This window comes from Arvicanthis niloticus, chromosome 3, assembly GCF_011762505.2.
Source record: "Arvicanthis niloticus isolate mArvNil1 chromosome 3, mArvNil1.pat.X, whole genome shotgun sequence".
NCBI classification, from domain to species: domain Eukaryota; kingdom Metazoa; phylum Chordata; class Mammalia; order Rodentia; family Muridae; genus Arvicanthis; species Arvicanthis niloticus.
This window is the reverse complement of record NC_047660.1, coordinates 2,448,642-2,460,665: the sequence shown is the minus strand read 5'-3', so window position 1 is coordinate 2,460,665 and position 12,024 is coordinate 2,448,642. Positions and strand designations below refer to the sequence as shown.

The following is a 12,024-nucleotide window of genomic DNA, read 5'->3' as shown; positions in this document are numbered from 1 at the left end:
GTTTACTGAATCAGACACAAAATATTTATGACTGAGTTTGCAGAGAGGTTGAAGCTGATGTTATCCATTGCTAACCCACTGTGAAAGTGGTTCCGTATTTCAGGAGAGAGGCATGATGGGTGTCTCAGATGGCATGATGGCAGCCTCTCACATGAAAGGTTGCCAGTGAAAACAAGCAGACCTGGATGCCTGTCTGCAGGAACAATGTTGGTTACAGAGTCCTTGGCAGGAACTGCTGAGCTCCATTCTGCACTCACTATGACATAGTTTTCCCATGCCTCTGTACCCCTCCTCAGTGTACTCTTGTCCCTTCATTGTCCAGAAACACTGCCATGGCCCCAGCCCAGCCAATGCATAAAACAAACAAACAAACAAAACAGGCAAGCCTGTGACAGAGCAAGAGAAAAAAGAGAAATGCTTAAGGGTGGGCAAGGCCTGTGACAGAGCAAGAGAAGAAAGAGACATGGTTAAGGTTAAGTGTGGCAATGTTGCCAGAAATGCTTTCCCCTGAGCCAGACTCCAAGCCTGAGCAGCAGGACATGGAGGTCCTATCCAGCCACCACAGGACTTGCTGGGGACACTGGGCAATTTGAAGGCTCTCAGCCCAAAACTAGTGAGCAAGGTAAAGCATACAAAACCTTAAGCTGAGAGCCATCACAGCTGTGTGGGGTGCTTAGGTCAGTGGCCAGCCTATTCTTCCTAGGTCACCCTAACACCTGCTGAGCCTGGAGCATGCAGAGAGACAGCCCTTCTGTTTTTCAGATGCTGACTTACTGTATTATCCTTCCCACCTACTTTTCAAGTAGTAAATGAAGTAGTAGTTCATATGTGTGGTGATGGAGGTGGACCTTTGTTTTCTTTTTCTCCCCCATTTTTTCCAGAGCAGCAGCCTTGGACAGTGCTTCTCTCATGATCAGTTCAGGGTTGGGTGGGATACCCTGCACCACCTCAGTGTCAGTTTGTGTGTTTGCCAGCTCAGCTCAGCTCAGCTCTTTGGGCCATAGGGAAGTCGTCGGATCTCTCGGTGCTGCCCTGTCCACCTGGCCCCTCCTAGGCAGTCAGCATGCTGCACACTGAGATGGGAAGCTGAGCCTGTGGATGCGTTCCTGGCAAGCCGCAGTCCCCCCAGAGCTAAGAACGCAGCAGATGGTGACCATTAACCCTAGCCTGTGTGGCTTCGCTCTACCTCCACAACCTCCTACCTCTGTCTACTGTGTGAGCCTCCGTCCTCAGCCCTCCCAACCCTTCTACTGCACCTGCTCTATTAACCTGCCTCCTAATTTTACTGATTAGTAAACCTGGATCTTTGTCAAGACAGCTCCGTGTGACATAGCTCAGCAGTACACTTTACTGTGTGTGTCTCCATTCATTTATCTGTGCAGTGGGTGTTTCCCAACTATCTAACTGTGCCAGGTCTACACAGACCAGAGTGGAGTCTCAGCCCTGGTGGAGTGTGAGAGTCAGGCCAGTGACTGCAACTGAAACGTGCAGAGCCGACTTAGTACAGTGAGACCCTTATGGGGAGTGATCACAGACTCCCCACTGGTAAGCCCTTAGGAAACATGTTGATTGTCCTGAGAGCACAGTGGACCTGCTGATGGGGTCAGCACGTGGTCTCTCAGTGTCTGGGAAGGCTTTGTATGTGCTGCCCTTTAATTCCTATCTGTCCTCATTTGTTTCAAAAACCAAATAGAACAGGAGTGATGTCTAAGCAGATGCAAGTGTGCAGCTGCCTTCCTTCTACTCAGTCAGATGTTACAGAGTTTGCAACATAGAAAACAAGACCACTATTCTCATTAATTCTTCTTCTGATACAGAAGATATTCTTTCCCTCCCCACCCCCTTCTCTTTACTGTTAGCAGCTGGGGCCTGTGAAGGGCTCAGCAGGTACAGGCACAGCCACTAAGCCTGAATTCAGTTCTCCGGAACCCACAGGTACACAGCAACTCGTGTATGGTCTCTGACCTCCACAGTCATGCTTTTGTGTGTGTGTACAAATGCATGCATTTGTACACACAAGTAAAACAAAAAAAAAATCTTTAAAATATTAAGAATTGATGTATACCGTTCATTAGTAAGGGTTTTGTTTATTTGTTTGTTTGTTTGTTTTGGTGTGGTTTGTTTTGTTTTTGGTTTGGTTTTTGGTTTTTTGAGACAGGGTTTCTCTGTGTAGACCTGGCTGTCCTGAACTCAATTTGTAGACCAGGGTGACCTCGAATTCAGAGACCTGCCTGCTTCTGCCTTCTGAATGCTGGGATCAAAGGTGTCTGCCACCATACCCAGTCACAAGTGTTTCTTAATGGAAAGTTGAAAGGTTTTTAAATGGAGGGGGGACACATTAACATTTGTGTCGCTATCCTGCCCTAGAAAGTGCTCTAATACAGAGCAATAAAAGGTGGTGGAAAGAGACAGAGCTTCAGATCCTGCTTATGCCTGCTGTGAGGGGGTGGAGACATCACTCCCTGGTTGGGACATGGGAGGAAAGTGGGACTGAGGTAGGTTTGGGGTGTGCTGCATTAGATGCCTCTGGAGCGTTTAGGTGAATGTCTGTCCAGGACACTTGGTTCTGTAGCTATGAAGCGCAGCATCTAGACTTCAGAATCCTCACCACAAGTATGGTGCTTAAAGCCCCGGGAATAGGTGGGAGCTTGCCAGCAGAACATAGAAGGAGAAAGAAAACTCCTTAAGGGGCACTGTCTGACAGGTCACTGGGCTGGAAAAACAAAAGCACAATGTTATCAGAGCCCAGAGAAAGGGCTGTTGAGGAATAGCCGGTGCATCCCAGCACTGCTGAAGGTCAGATGGGACACAGCAAAAGCGGGTCCACTGGGCAGGAGGAAAATGCACTTGATAGCTTGCATACCAGATTGTGCGCTTCTACAAGGCAGGGACATTGTCTTAATTTTCTTTCTAGATTCATTGTATACGGTATTAGTAGATATTGGTACATACTTGGCAATTCTGTGTCTTTTACTTCAGCTGATGTAAATAAAGCAATCTGGTCACCTTCTGTCCTTGAATACCATGGTACCCACAGTTACATTCTCCCACTGTATCTAGGCATTCCCTGGTCTACAGTAAAGCGTTTCCATGCTGTGTCATGGTCAGAAGTGTCCTGGGCTACTGATCTCCTTGGTCCTCAGGGCGTCTGAATGCCAGACTGCTGTGAGCAGTTCCTGCTCTTTTCCATGCTGTGCAAGCCTGTGTTTTCTTTATGTGCCAAGAGGTAAAGCACTGAAAAGCCTTGTTCTGCGGTGAAAGCCTTGTTCTGTGGCAGGGGCATGAAGTCGTCATAGAACCCAACCTCACTCCTCTGCCCCAGTATAGGGTCCCTCAACAGTCATATCAGTTTTAAGATTTATTTTTATTTTGATTTATATCTGTGTATGTATGAATGTATGTCTCTCTCTCTTTGTCTCTCCCCCTTTGTGTGTGTGTGTGTGTGTGTGTGTGTGTGTGTGTGTGTGTGTGTGTGATTGTCTGTTACATGTTGTGAACATTTTTTGTTTTGTTTTGTTTTGTTTTTTGAGACAAGGGTGTCCTTGAACTCACAGAGATCCACCTGAATACTAACATTAAAGGTGTGCACCACCATGCCTGGCTCATGGACATTTTCTTTCAGTATGTAGTTTGTCTGTTAACTTTGTCATTTGGTTTTAGTTGACAACAGCTCAACTTTTAATACGTTTTTTACTGGTGACATAATCTTTTTATATTTTTGTTTGTGAGACTTTTCCCTATCACAGTGACATGGATGTGTCCTCTACAGGCTCTGACACTCTAGCTTCCCATGCTCTAGTCTAATCTGGAACAGACTAACCTTGTCATTTTCATGGTTTTGCATCCCAGTCCTGTGCATGAAATGGCCTGGCTCCCTCTGTGCTTGGCTGGCTGAGTCCCAGCTTGCTCTGCTCCTGTTCCCAGTGTCTGCTTGTCTCTGGTGCATTAGGATTTCCATGTTGTTTTTCCTTTTGTATTCAGCCATGGAGGTAGGTGTGTGTGGTATTTTCCCTGGATGTTTTAGTCCTCCATAGGGAGGGAAGTTTTCAGACTGTTACATTCTTTACATTTGCAGCAACTCTAAGACATCTAGAAATAGACATTTTAAAGTTAGTAAATTCAAAGATCTGCACACAGCAAACATAGGCATTTTTAGAAAGTGCCATGTCATGCACTTTTTTTCGAGTTTGAAGCCAGATGTGGATTTATCTTTCACCTTCAGGATCCACAGAGCCTACACTCAGTAAGTTACTGACCTTCACTCTTTGCTCTGCAGCTTATTGCTGGGTGTAGGCTTCATTACAACCTTTGGTCGCCTTGTCCCACAGACGCTCAGAAATGAATAAATAGAACACGGGATGGTAGTGTCTTAAGTAGATGTGGGAGGAATGTGGCTTTCTTCTCACTTCCTTATCCGTGTCTGTGTCTCCGTTACACCCTGCAGAGCCTTGAACTCATAAAATGTGGCTGTGGCCATGCCCAGTGTTGGGACAGGGTCTGTGAGGCCAAAGGTGTTTAGGAGGTCTCGTGTGCCTTTCGCCACCTCTGCCGGTCGCCAAAACACTTCACACTGCCTGAGCCTTTTCTCTCCTTTGCCTGTAGCAGAGGCTGGCTTTACCCTCTTGGTTGAGGGCGTGCAGCTTTCCATTTCCCAGCTGGGGCTCTGACTGCCTCTGGGGAGGCTCCCTAGGCACCGCACTGCTTTCCTGATGGCCCTGTGTTGCTCTCTTTGTAGGGAGGAATGATCAATTGGAATCGGCTTTTCCCCCCTTTACGTCAGCGACGAAATATCAACTATCAAGATGATCCTCGGTCTGAGCAGCGAGCATCTCCTCCCCTGGAAGTTTCTGAAGAGCAGGTAACCCTTTGATTATAATTTGATTATAATTTGCTCATAATTGAGCAGTGATGCCCATACTCAATTCAGTCCATACTGCAGGCTCAAAGCAGTTTGGGCCAACAAGAAATAAGCGCTTGATTTGCGGACTGTAGAGATGGTAAAGTGCCTGCCATGCAAGCCTGAGAACCAGAGCTGGACCCCAGAACCCATGTAATAATGAATGCCAGCACTGTAACCTAGAGAGAAGAAGGTCATAGGGCTTGCTTAGGCAGTCCAGGCTTGCCTAATGGGCAAAACTCAGCAAAAAGAGATGGTCTTTCTCAAAACACTAGGTGCACAGTAGCTCAGGAAGGACACAGAAGGTTGACCTGTGCAGGGCATGCAAGTGAGAACATGCACATGGGAGCATGTGCTCCTTCTACCTGAGCCTCCATACACACCTGTAATCCTGGTGTGTAGAATGCCAAGGCAGAAGGGGGTAGAGTTCAGGTCAGCTTGGCTCACATAACAAGACCTTGCCACAAAAGAAGTGAGTAAAGTTGGCTCCTTACAAAGGGTTGAGAGAAGGTAGGAAGAGAGCAGCACCTTTGAGGTTTTTACTTTTATGATTTTAAAACAAATCTTAAGCTTTTTCCTTGGGTTAATTTTCAGTGGTTCAAGAACTATAATTCTGCCACTGAGGGTGGAATGAAATTAGCAGTGTATGAATAGCATGGGGTCTTTCTGTGTGCTTGTACATGTATGTGTACGTGTGCTCTGGGGTCTTTCTGTGTGCTTGTACGTGTGTGTGTACATGTACTCTGGGGTCTTTCTGTGTGCTTGTACATGTATGTGTACATGTACTCTGGGGTCTTTCTGTGTGCTTGTACGTGTGTGTGTACATGTACTCTGGGGTCTTTCTGTGTGCTTGTACGTGTGTGTGTACATGTGCTCTGGGGTCTTTCTGTGTGCTTGTACGTGTGTGTGTACATGTACTCTGGGGTCTTTCTGTGTGCTTGTACGTGTGTGTGTACATGTGCTCTGGGGTCTTTCTGTGTGCTTATATGTGTGTGTGTACGTGTGCTCATAGTTTCGCTGTGATAAGAGTCTCACTGTCAGGGAGATCTAGCAGCAGTGGAAAGCAAGGCAGCAGAAGCAGGAAGTTGACATCTCTCGTGTTCAGACCTAGGCATAAAGCAGAGAGAACAAACCGGAAGCAGAATGGGGCTTTTCATTCCAGTTCTCACCTCAATGATATACTTCCTTTAGCAAGACTTCACCGCCTAAACCTCCACAAACAGTGTCACTGAGGACCATGGTGTTCAAATGCCTGAGACTATGAGAGACATTTCTCATTCAGACACTATGCTGGTATTAATAGATAAATACTGCAGAAACATGTAGAAGAAATAAAACATGCTTTCATATAGTAGAAAGGACAGTGTCTTCTTAGAAACCCCCCAGTTTTACAACCATAATAAACATTAATTCAAGGAAAAGTCTTTAATATATAAAAAATCTGGCTGTTTCTATACTCTCAAACTATCTCCCCATCGATAAGATACTTATTCGTTACACAAGGAAAATAATATCCACATAGTAAAAAAATTGAATACCACCCAGTTATCAAAATTAACATTACCAATAATAGAACAGAGAAGTACTGTATTTATGCAATGAAAGGGACTCAAAATGCAGAACTTTGTTCAACCTGAGGGACCTGCATAAAGTATTCTTTATTCTTTGTAGCCCGATGTATTCTTCATAAACAAGTGCCACAGGTAAAGGAGATGAGGGAGCTGCTCCATCTCCCTGATGTCTGTGGCCTGGGCTGAGTGCACCGGGAAAGGAGTCTGCAGTGAGAGCCCTTTCTGTCAGGCGGCTGATGGTGTGGACTGTGGGTGGATGAGATTATTACTGTCAGACTCCAGCTGTTCCAGCTGCACTAACAGTGGCTCAGGAGATGATGAAGTGACTTGACAAACCATGGCTGCTGCCCTGGGTGAGGAGCCAGCGGGGTTCTTAGGGAACTTCTGAAGCTTTGTGTTTGAAATTATTTCAAATGAGAAAAGCATTTTAAATTTTGTTGTACTCCAAAACATTGCAGTGATAACACTTGAATTTCCCTCTGCCTGTGCTGCTGGCTTCCACAGCTGGCTGCACAGCTGGCTGCACCAGCCAGGCCGCTTGTCCTCAGACCAAACTGTCTGCTGTCCTCCCATGCTCTGTAACTCAGAAGGCTCTGCCCACATCCCTACCATAGGCCTTGGCAGGTGCTTTTTGGAGAACCGTGTCAAATGTCCATAGAGACTGTGGCTAACAGTGAGGCAGTCGGCCCTTTTGCCTGGCAGTTTCTTGCCTCAGGCTTGTATTTCGCTAACTCTTTGGGTTTTGGTGACAGGAACAGATGTGCAGCCAGAGGTCTTTTTTATTTGCTTATTATATTTTTAGACAGGGCCTCTCTTGAAGCGCAGGCTGATCTCAGTTCATGATCCTTCTGCCTCTGCCTTCCATGCTGGGATTAAATGTGTGCAGTGCATCTGGCCAGCCAGAGTCCATCTGTCCTGTCATCTTCAAAAATTCCCTAGGCAAATATTATCCCAGAGATGAGGAAGAAAAGCTTAAATAATTTGGTATTTGTTAGATCCTTGTAATGACAGATTTGAGAATAAAATAATAGTCATCCCTCTTGGTGGAAAGAAGCACCAGGATTCTGTTATGTGACTGTTTACCTGATGCAGCCCTGAGTCACGTTCTTCAGGCCTGCCTTTACCCGTAGGAGGCGTTTACAAGTGAGAAAGAGTTCTTGGTTTTGGCAGTTTGAGGAGGGCGGAGAAAAAGATGTCAAAAGGAGGAGAGAAGAATGTGAAAAGAAGTCGTTTAGTCTACAGGCTTTTTCTCTTAGTGAGTCATTTTTCCCTGGTCCTCCCAGAATGACAGGTCAGGTTAACCTACTGACAGTCTCACTTCAAAGGAACCTTAGCTCCTCCTGTCTCTGCTGTGAGATGGCACTACCTCTGGAGGCCTGCCTGCCTTTCTCCACCCTCCCCCATACTCTTTCTCTTGCCAACCCATTTCCCAAGTCTTGTGTTTCAACGTTCCTAATCAGGTGCAGAACATCAGGTCTCTCACAGGCTGTATTTGTAATGCACACGCTTGGCATGTTACTGTAGAAAAATGAGCCCATCATCTTGGTCGGGCATGGTGGTGCACACCTTTAATCTCAGCACTGATAGATCTCTGAATTTGAGCCCAGCCTGATCTACACAGCTAGCCCAGGCTGCCCAGTGATACCCTATCTTTTTTTTTTTTTTTTTAAGTTTGCCTTCTAAAGGCCTACAGCTAAGTTCAGAAAGTTATAATTGAATTATGATCTCAATTAATTTGTTAATACTGCCCATTATCAGAAATGTTGTTAACATATTTAAGTATGATTAAAGTTTTTATCCTTAATTTTTTAATTAAATCCATTTGTAGTTTTTTAAATGTTAGGGTCCCATGCTGGTTTCTTTCTCAGTACCTCAGTGAAACCCAGACCTTTGAACATGTCAGGCAAGCACTCTGCCACTCCACTGCATCCTCAGCCTGAGTCATGTGACTTGTTATTTTATTTTTAATTATGGGGTCGGGGGGTGTGCTCATGAGAGTTGGGTCTGCAGAGGCCAGAGGTGGTTGTGAGCCCCACAGTGTGCTTGCAATTTGCTGGGACTCAAACTCCGGTGACTTTCTAGACCCAGAAAAACATAAAAATGTTCAATGTTTTCTACTATTCACATGTAGTTCAGGAGTTTTAGTGAGTATTGTACGAGAAAACCAAGTCAGTGGGATCTGACTGTGACGACTAAGCCGCACACTCAGAGGAGATGTGCGCACATGAGGCATCCTGCCCCAAGTCAGCACAGAGCCACAGATGCCGCATCTCTGCTGCTTCTGTGCCTTGGCTGTGTCTGAGATTACAAGTTCTCAGAAGCCATCCTGTTTTCAGGCGCCTCTGCAGGTTCACCTCCCATTGGAAATGGCATCCCCGCTCCTTCTTATATTCCCAAAGAAGTATTGATGGAGGGAGCAAGGGCAAGGCTAGAGCCACATATCGGGGTCTCTAAGGGTGACTCCACAAGCCAAGGGACAAGATATCTCCAGCTGCCTTCTTTAGGCAGAATTCAGAGAAGAGCATAAGACAGTCTTGGCAGTTAAGTCCTTCTCTGCTTCCAGAACGGCTGAAGAAGCCATCTGACGTGTTAGTAGACAGTGTATTGGGGGAGATAAAGTGAACCACAACAAGGAAGTAAAGAATTCTGGAGCAGCTCAGGGAGGAAAGAAAGGCGTGTGTGCCTCTAGATGGCCTAGCTCCTTCCTGTTCTGATGAGAACTGCACCCCAAGTCAAGTTCACAGACACTAGCTTGTCTATTGCAGGCAAGCCGTGGAGTACATGATACTGAGAAGCAGCCCTGTTGTAACAAGACATATGCTAGGAAGGAGTTGTGACAGCAGCTGCAAACTGAACTGCAGATAGATTGGAGAGGCTCCCCAGACATGCTCTGAGAGGCTCCCCAGGCAGACATGCTCAGAGAGACTCCCCAGACATGCTCAGAGAGACCCCCAGACATGCTCAGAGAGACTGCCCAGACATGCTCAGAGAGACCCCCAGACATCTCAGAGAGACTTCCCAGGCATGCTCTGAGAGGCTCCTCAGGCAGGCATGCTCAGAGAGACTCCCCAGACATGCTCAGAGAGACCCCCAGACATGCTCAGAGAGACTGCCCAGACATGCTCAGAGAGACCCCCAGACATCTCAGAAAGACTTCCCAGGCATGCTCTGAGAGGCTCCCCAGGCAGGCATGCTCAGAGAGACTCCCCAGACATGCTCAGAGAGACCCCCAGACATCTCAGAGAGATTCCCCGGACATCTCAGAGAGACTCCCCGGACATCTCAGAGAGACTCCCCGGACATCTCAGACAGACCCCCCCAGACATCTCAGAGAGACTCCCCGGACATCTCAGAGAGACCCCCCGGACATCTCAGAGAGACCCCCCGGACATCTCAGAGAGACCCCCCGGACATGCTCAGAGAGACCCCCCGGACATGCTCAGAGAGACCCCCCGGACATCTCAGAGAGACCCCCCGGACATCTCAGAGAGACTCCCCAGACATCTCAGAGAGACCCCCCGGACATGCTCAGAGAGACTCCCCGGACATCTCAGAGAGACTCCCCAGACATCTCAGAGAGACTCCCCAGACATGCTCAGAGAGACCCCCAGACATCTCAGAGAGACTCCCCAGACATCTCAGAGAGACCCCCAGACAGCTCAGAGAGACTCCCCAGACATCTCAGAGAGACCCCCAGACAGCTCAGAGAGACTCCCCAGACATCTCAGAGAGACTCCCCAGACATCTCAGAGAGACCCCCAGACATCTCAGAGAGATTCCCCAGACATCTCAGAGAGACCCCCAGACATCTCAGAGAGACCCCAAGACATCTCAGACCCCCAGACATGCTCAGAGAGACCCCCTAGACATGCTCAGAGAGACCCCCAGACATGTTCAGAGAGAACCCCCGGACATGCTCAGAGAGACCCCCCAGACATGCTCAGAGAGACCCCCCAGACATGCTCAGAAAGACCCCCAGACATCTCAGAGAGACCCCCAGACATCTCAGAGAGATCCCCAGACATTTCAGAGAGACTCCCCAGACATCTCAGAGAGACCCCCCAGACATCTCAGAGAGACTCCCCAGACATGCTCAGAGAGACCCCCCAGACATGCTCAGAGAGACTCTCCAGACATCTCAGAGAGACCCCCCAGACATGCTCAGAGAGACCCCCCAGACATGCTCAGAGAGACCCCCCAGACATGCTCAGAGAGACCCCCAGACATCTCAGACTCCCCAGACATCTCAGAGAGACCCCCAGACATCTCAGAGAGATCCCCAGACATCTCAGAGAGACCCCCAGACATCTCAGAGAGACTCCCCAGACATCTCAGAGAGACCCCCCAGACATCTCAGAAGACTCCCCAGACATCTCAGAGAGACCCCCAGACATCTCAGAGAGACCCCCCAGACATCTCAGAGAGACTCCCCAGACATGCTCAGAGAGACCCCCAGACATCTCAGAGAGACCCCCAGACATCTCAGAGAGACCCCAAGACATCTCAGAGAGACCCCCCAGACATGCTCAGAGAGACCCCCAGACATGCTCAGAGAGACCCCCCAGACATGCTCAGAGAGACCCCCAGACATGCTCAGAGAGACCCCCCAGACCCCCAGACATCTCAGAGAGACCCCCCAGACATGCTCAGAGAGACCCCCCAGACATGCTCAGAGAGACCTCCTAGACATGCTCAGAGAGACCCCCCAGACATGCTCAGAGAGACCCCCCAGACATGCTCAGAGAGACCCCCAGACATCTCAGAGAGACCCCCAGACATCTCAGAGAGATCCCCAGACATTTCAGAGAGACTCCCCAGACATCTCAGAGAGACCCCCCAGACATCTCAGAGAGACCCCCCAGACATGCTCAGGCCCTCAGACATGCTCAGAGAGACTCCCAGGCATGCTCAGAGAGACTCCCCAGACATCTCAGAGAGACTCCCCAGACATGCTCAGAGAGACCCCCAGACATCTCAGAGAGACTCCCCAGACATCTCAGAGAGACTCCCCAGACATGCTCAGAGAGACCCCCAGACATCTCAGAGAGACTCCCCAGACATCTCAGAGAGACCCCCAGACATCTCAGAGAGACTCCCCAGACATCTCAGAGAGACTCCCCAGACATCTTAGAGAGACTCCCCAGACATCTCAGAGAGACTCCCCAGACATCTCAGAGAGACCCCCAGACATGCTCAGAGAGACCCCCCAGACATGCTCAGAGAGACCCCAAGACATGCTCAGAGAGACTCCCAGACATGCTCAGAGAGACCCCCAGACATGCTCAGAGAGACCCCCAGACATCTCAGAGAGACTCCCCAGACATGCTCAGAGAGACCCCCAGACATGCTCAGGCCCTCAGACATCTCAGAGAGACCCCCCCCAGACATGCTCAGAGAGACCCCCCAGACATGCTCAGAGAGACTCCCAGACATGCCTGGAGAGTGATGGAAAACATGGTCTTTGTATACATATATGAGAATTTATCAGAGCATAAGTAAAGCCCGTCAAATGATGTCCTTTTTTGTAACCAAATGTACTAAAGTGTCTATCTCAAG

General features: G+C 48.4%; 1 protein-coding gene across 1 annotated transcript in view; it reads left to right on the top strand.

Moving 5' to 3' along the window:
- The window catches only part of Ubac2 (UBA domain containing 2), a 148,026-nt gene that overhangs the window by 122,519 nt on the left and 13,483 nt on the right, over positions 1–12,024 (top strand). The window contains exon 8 of the mRNA XM_034498812.2: positions 4,736–4,858. Within this exon, the coding sequence (XP_034354703.1) occupies positions 4,736–4,858 (123 nt within the window). The remainder of the gene's footprint in view (positions 1–4,735; positions 4,859–12,024) is intronic.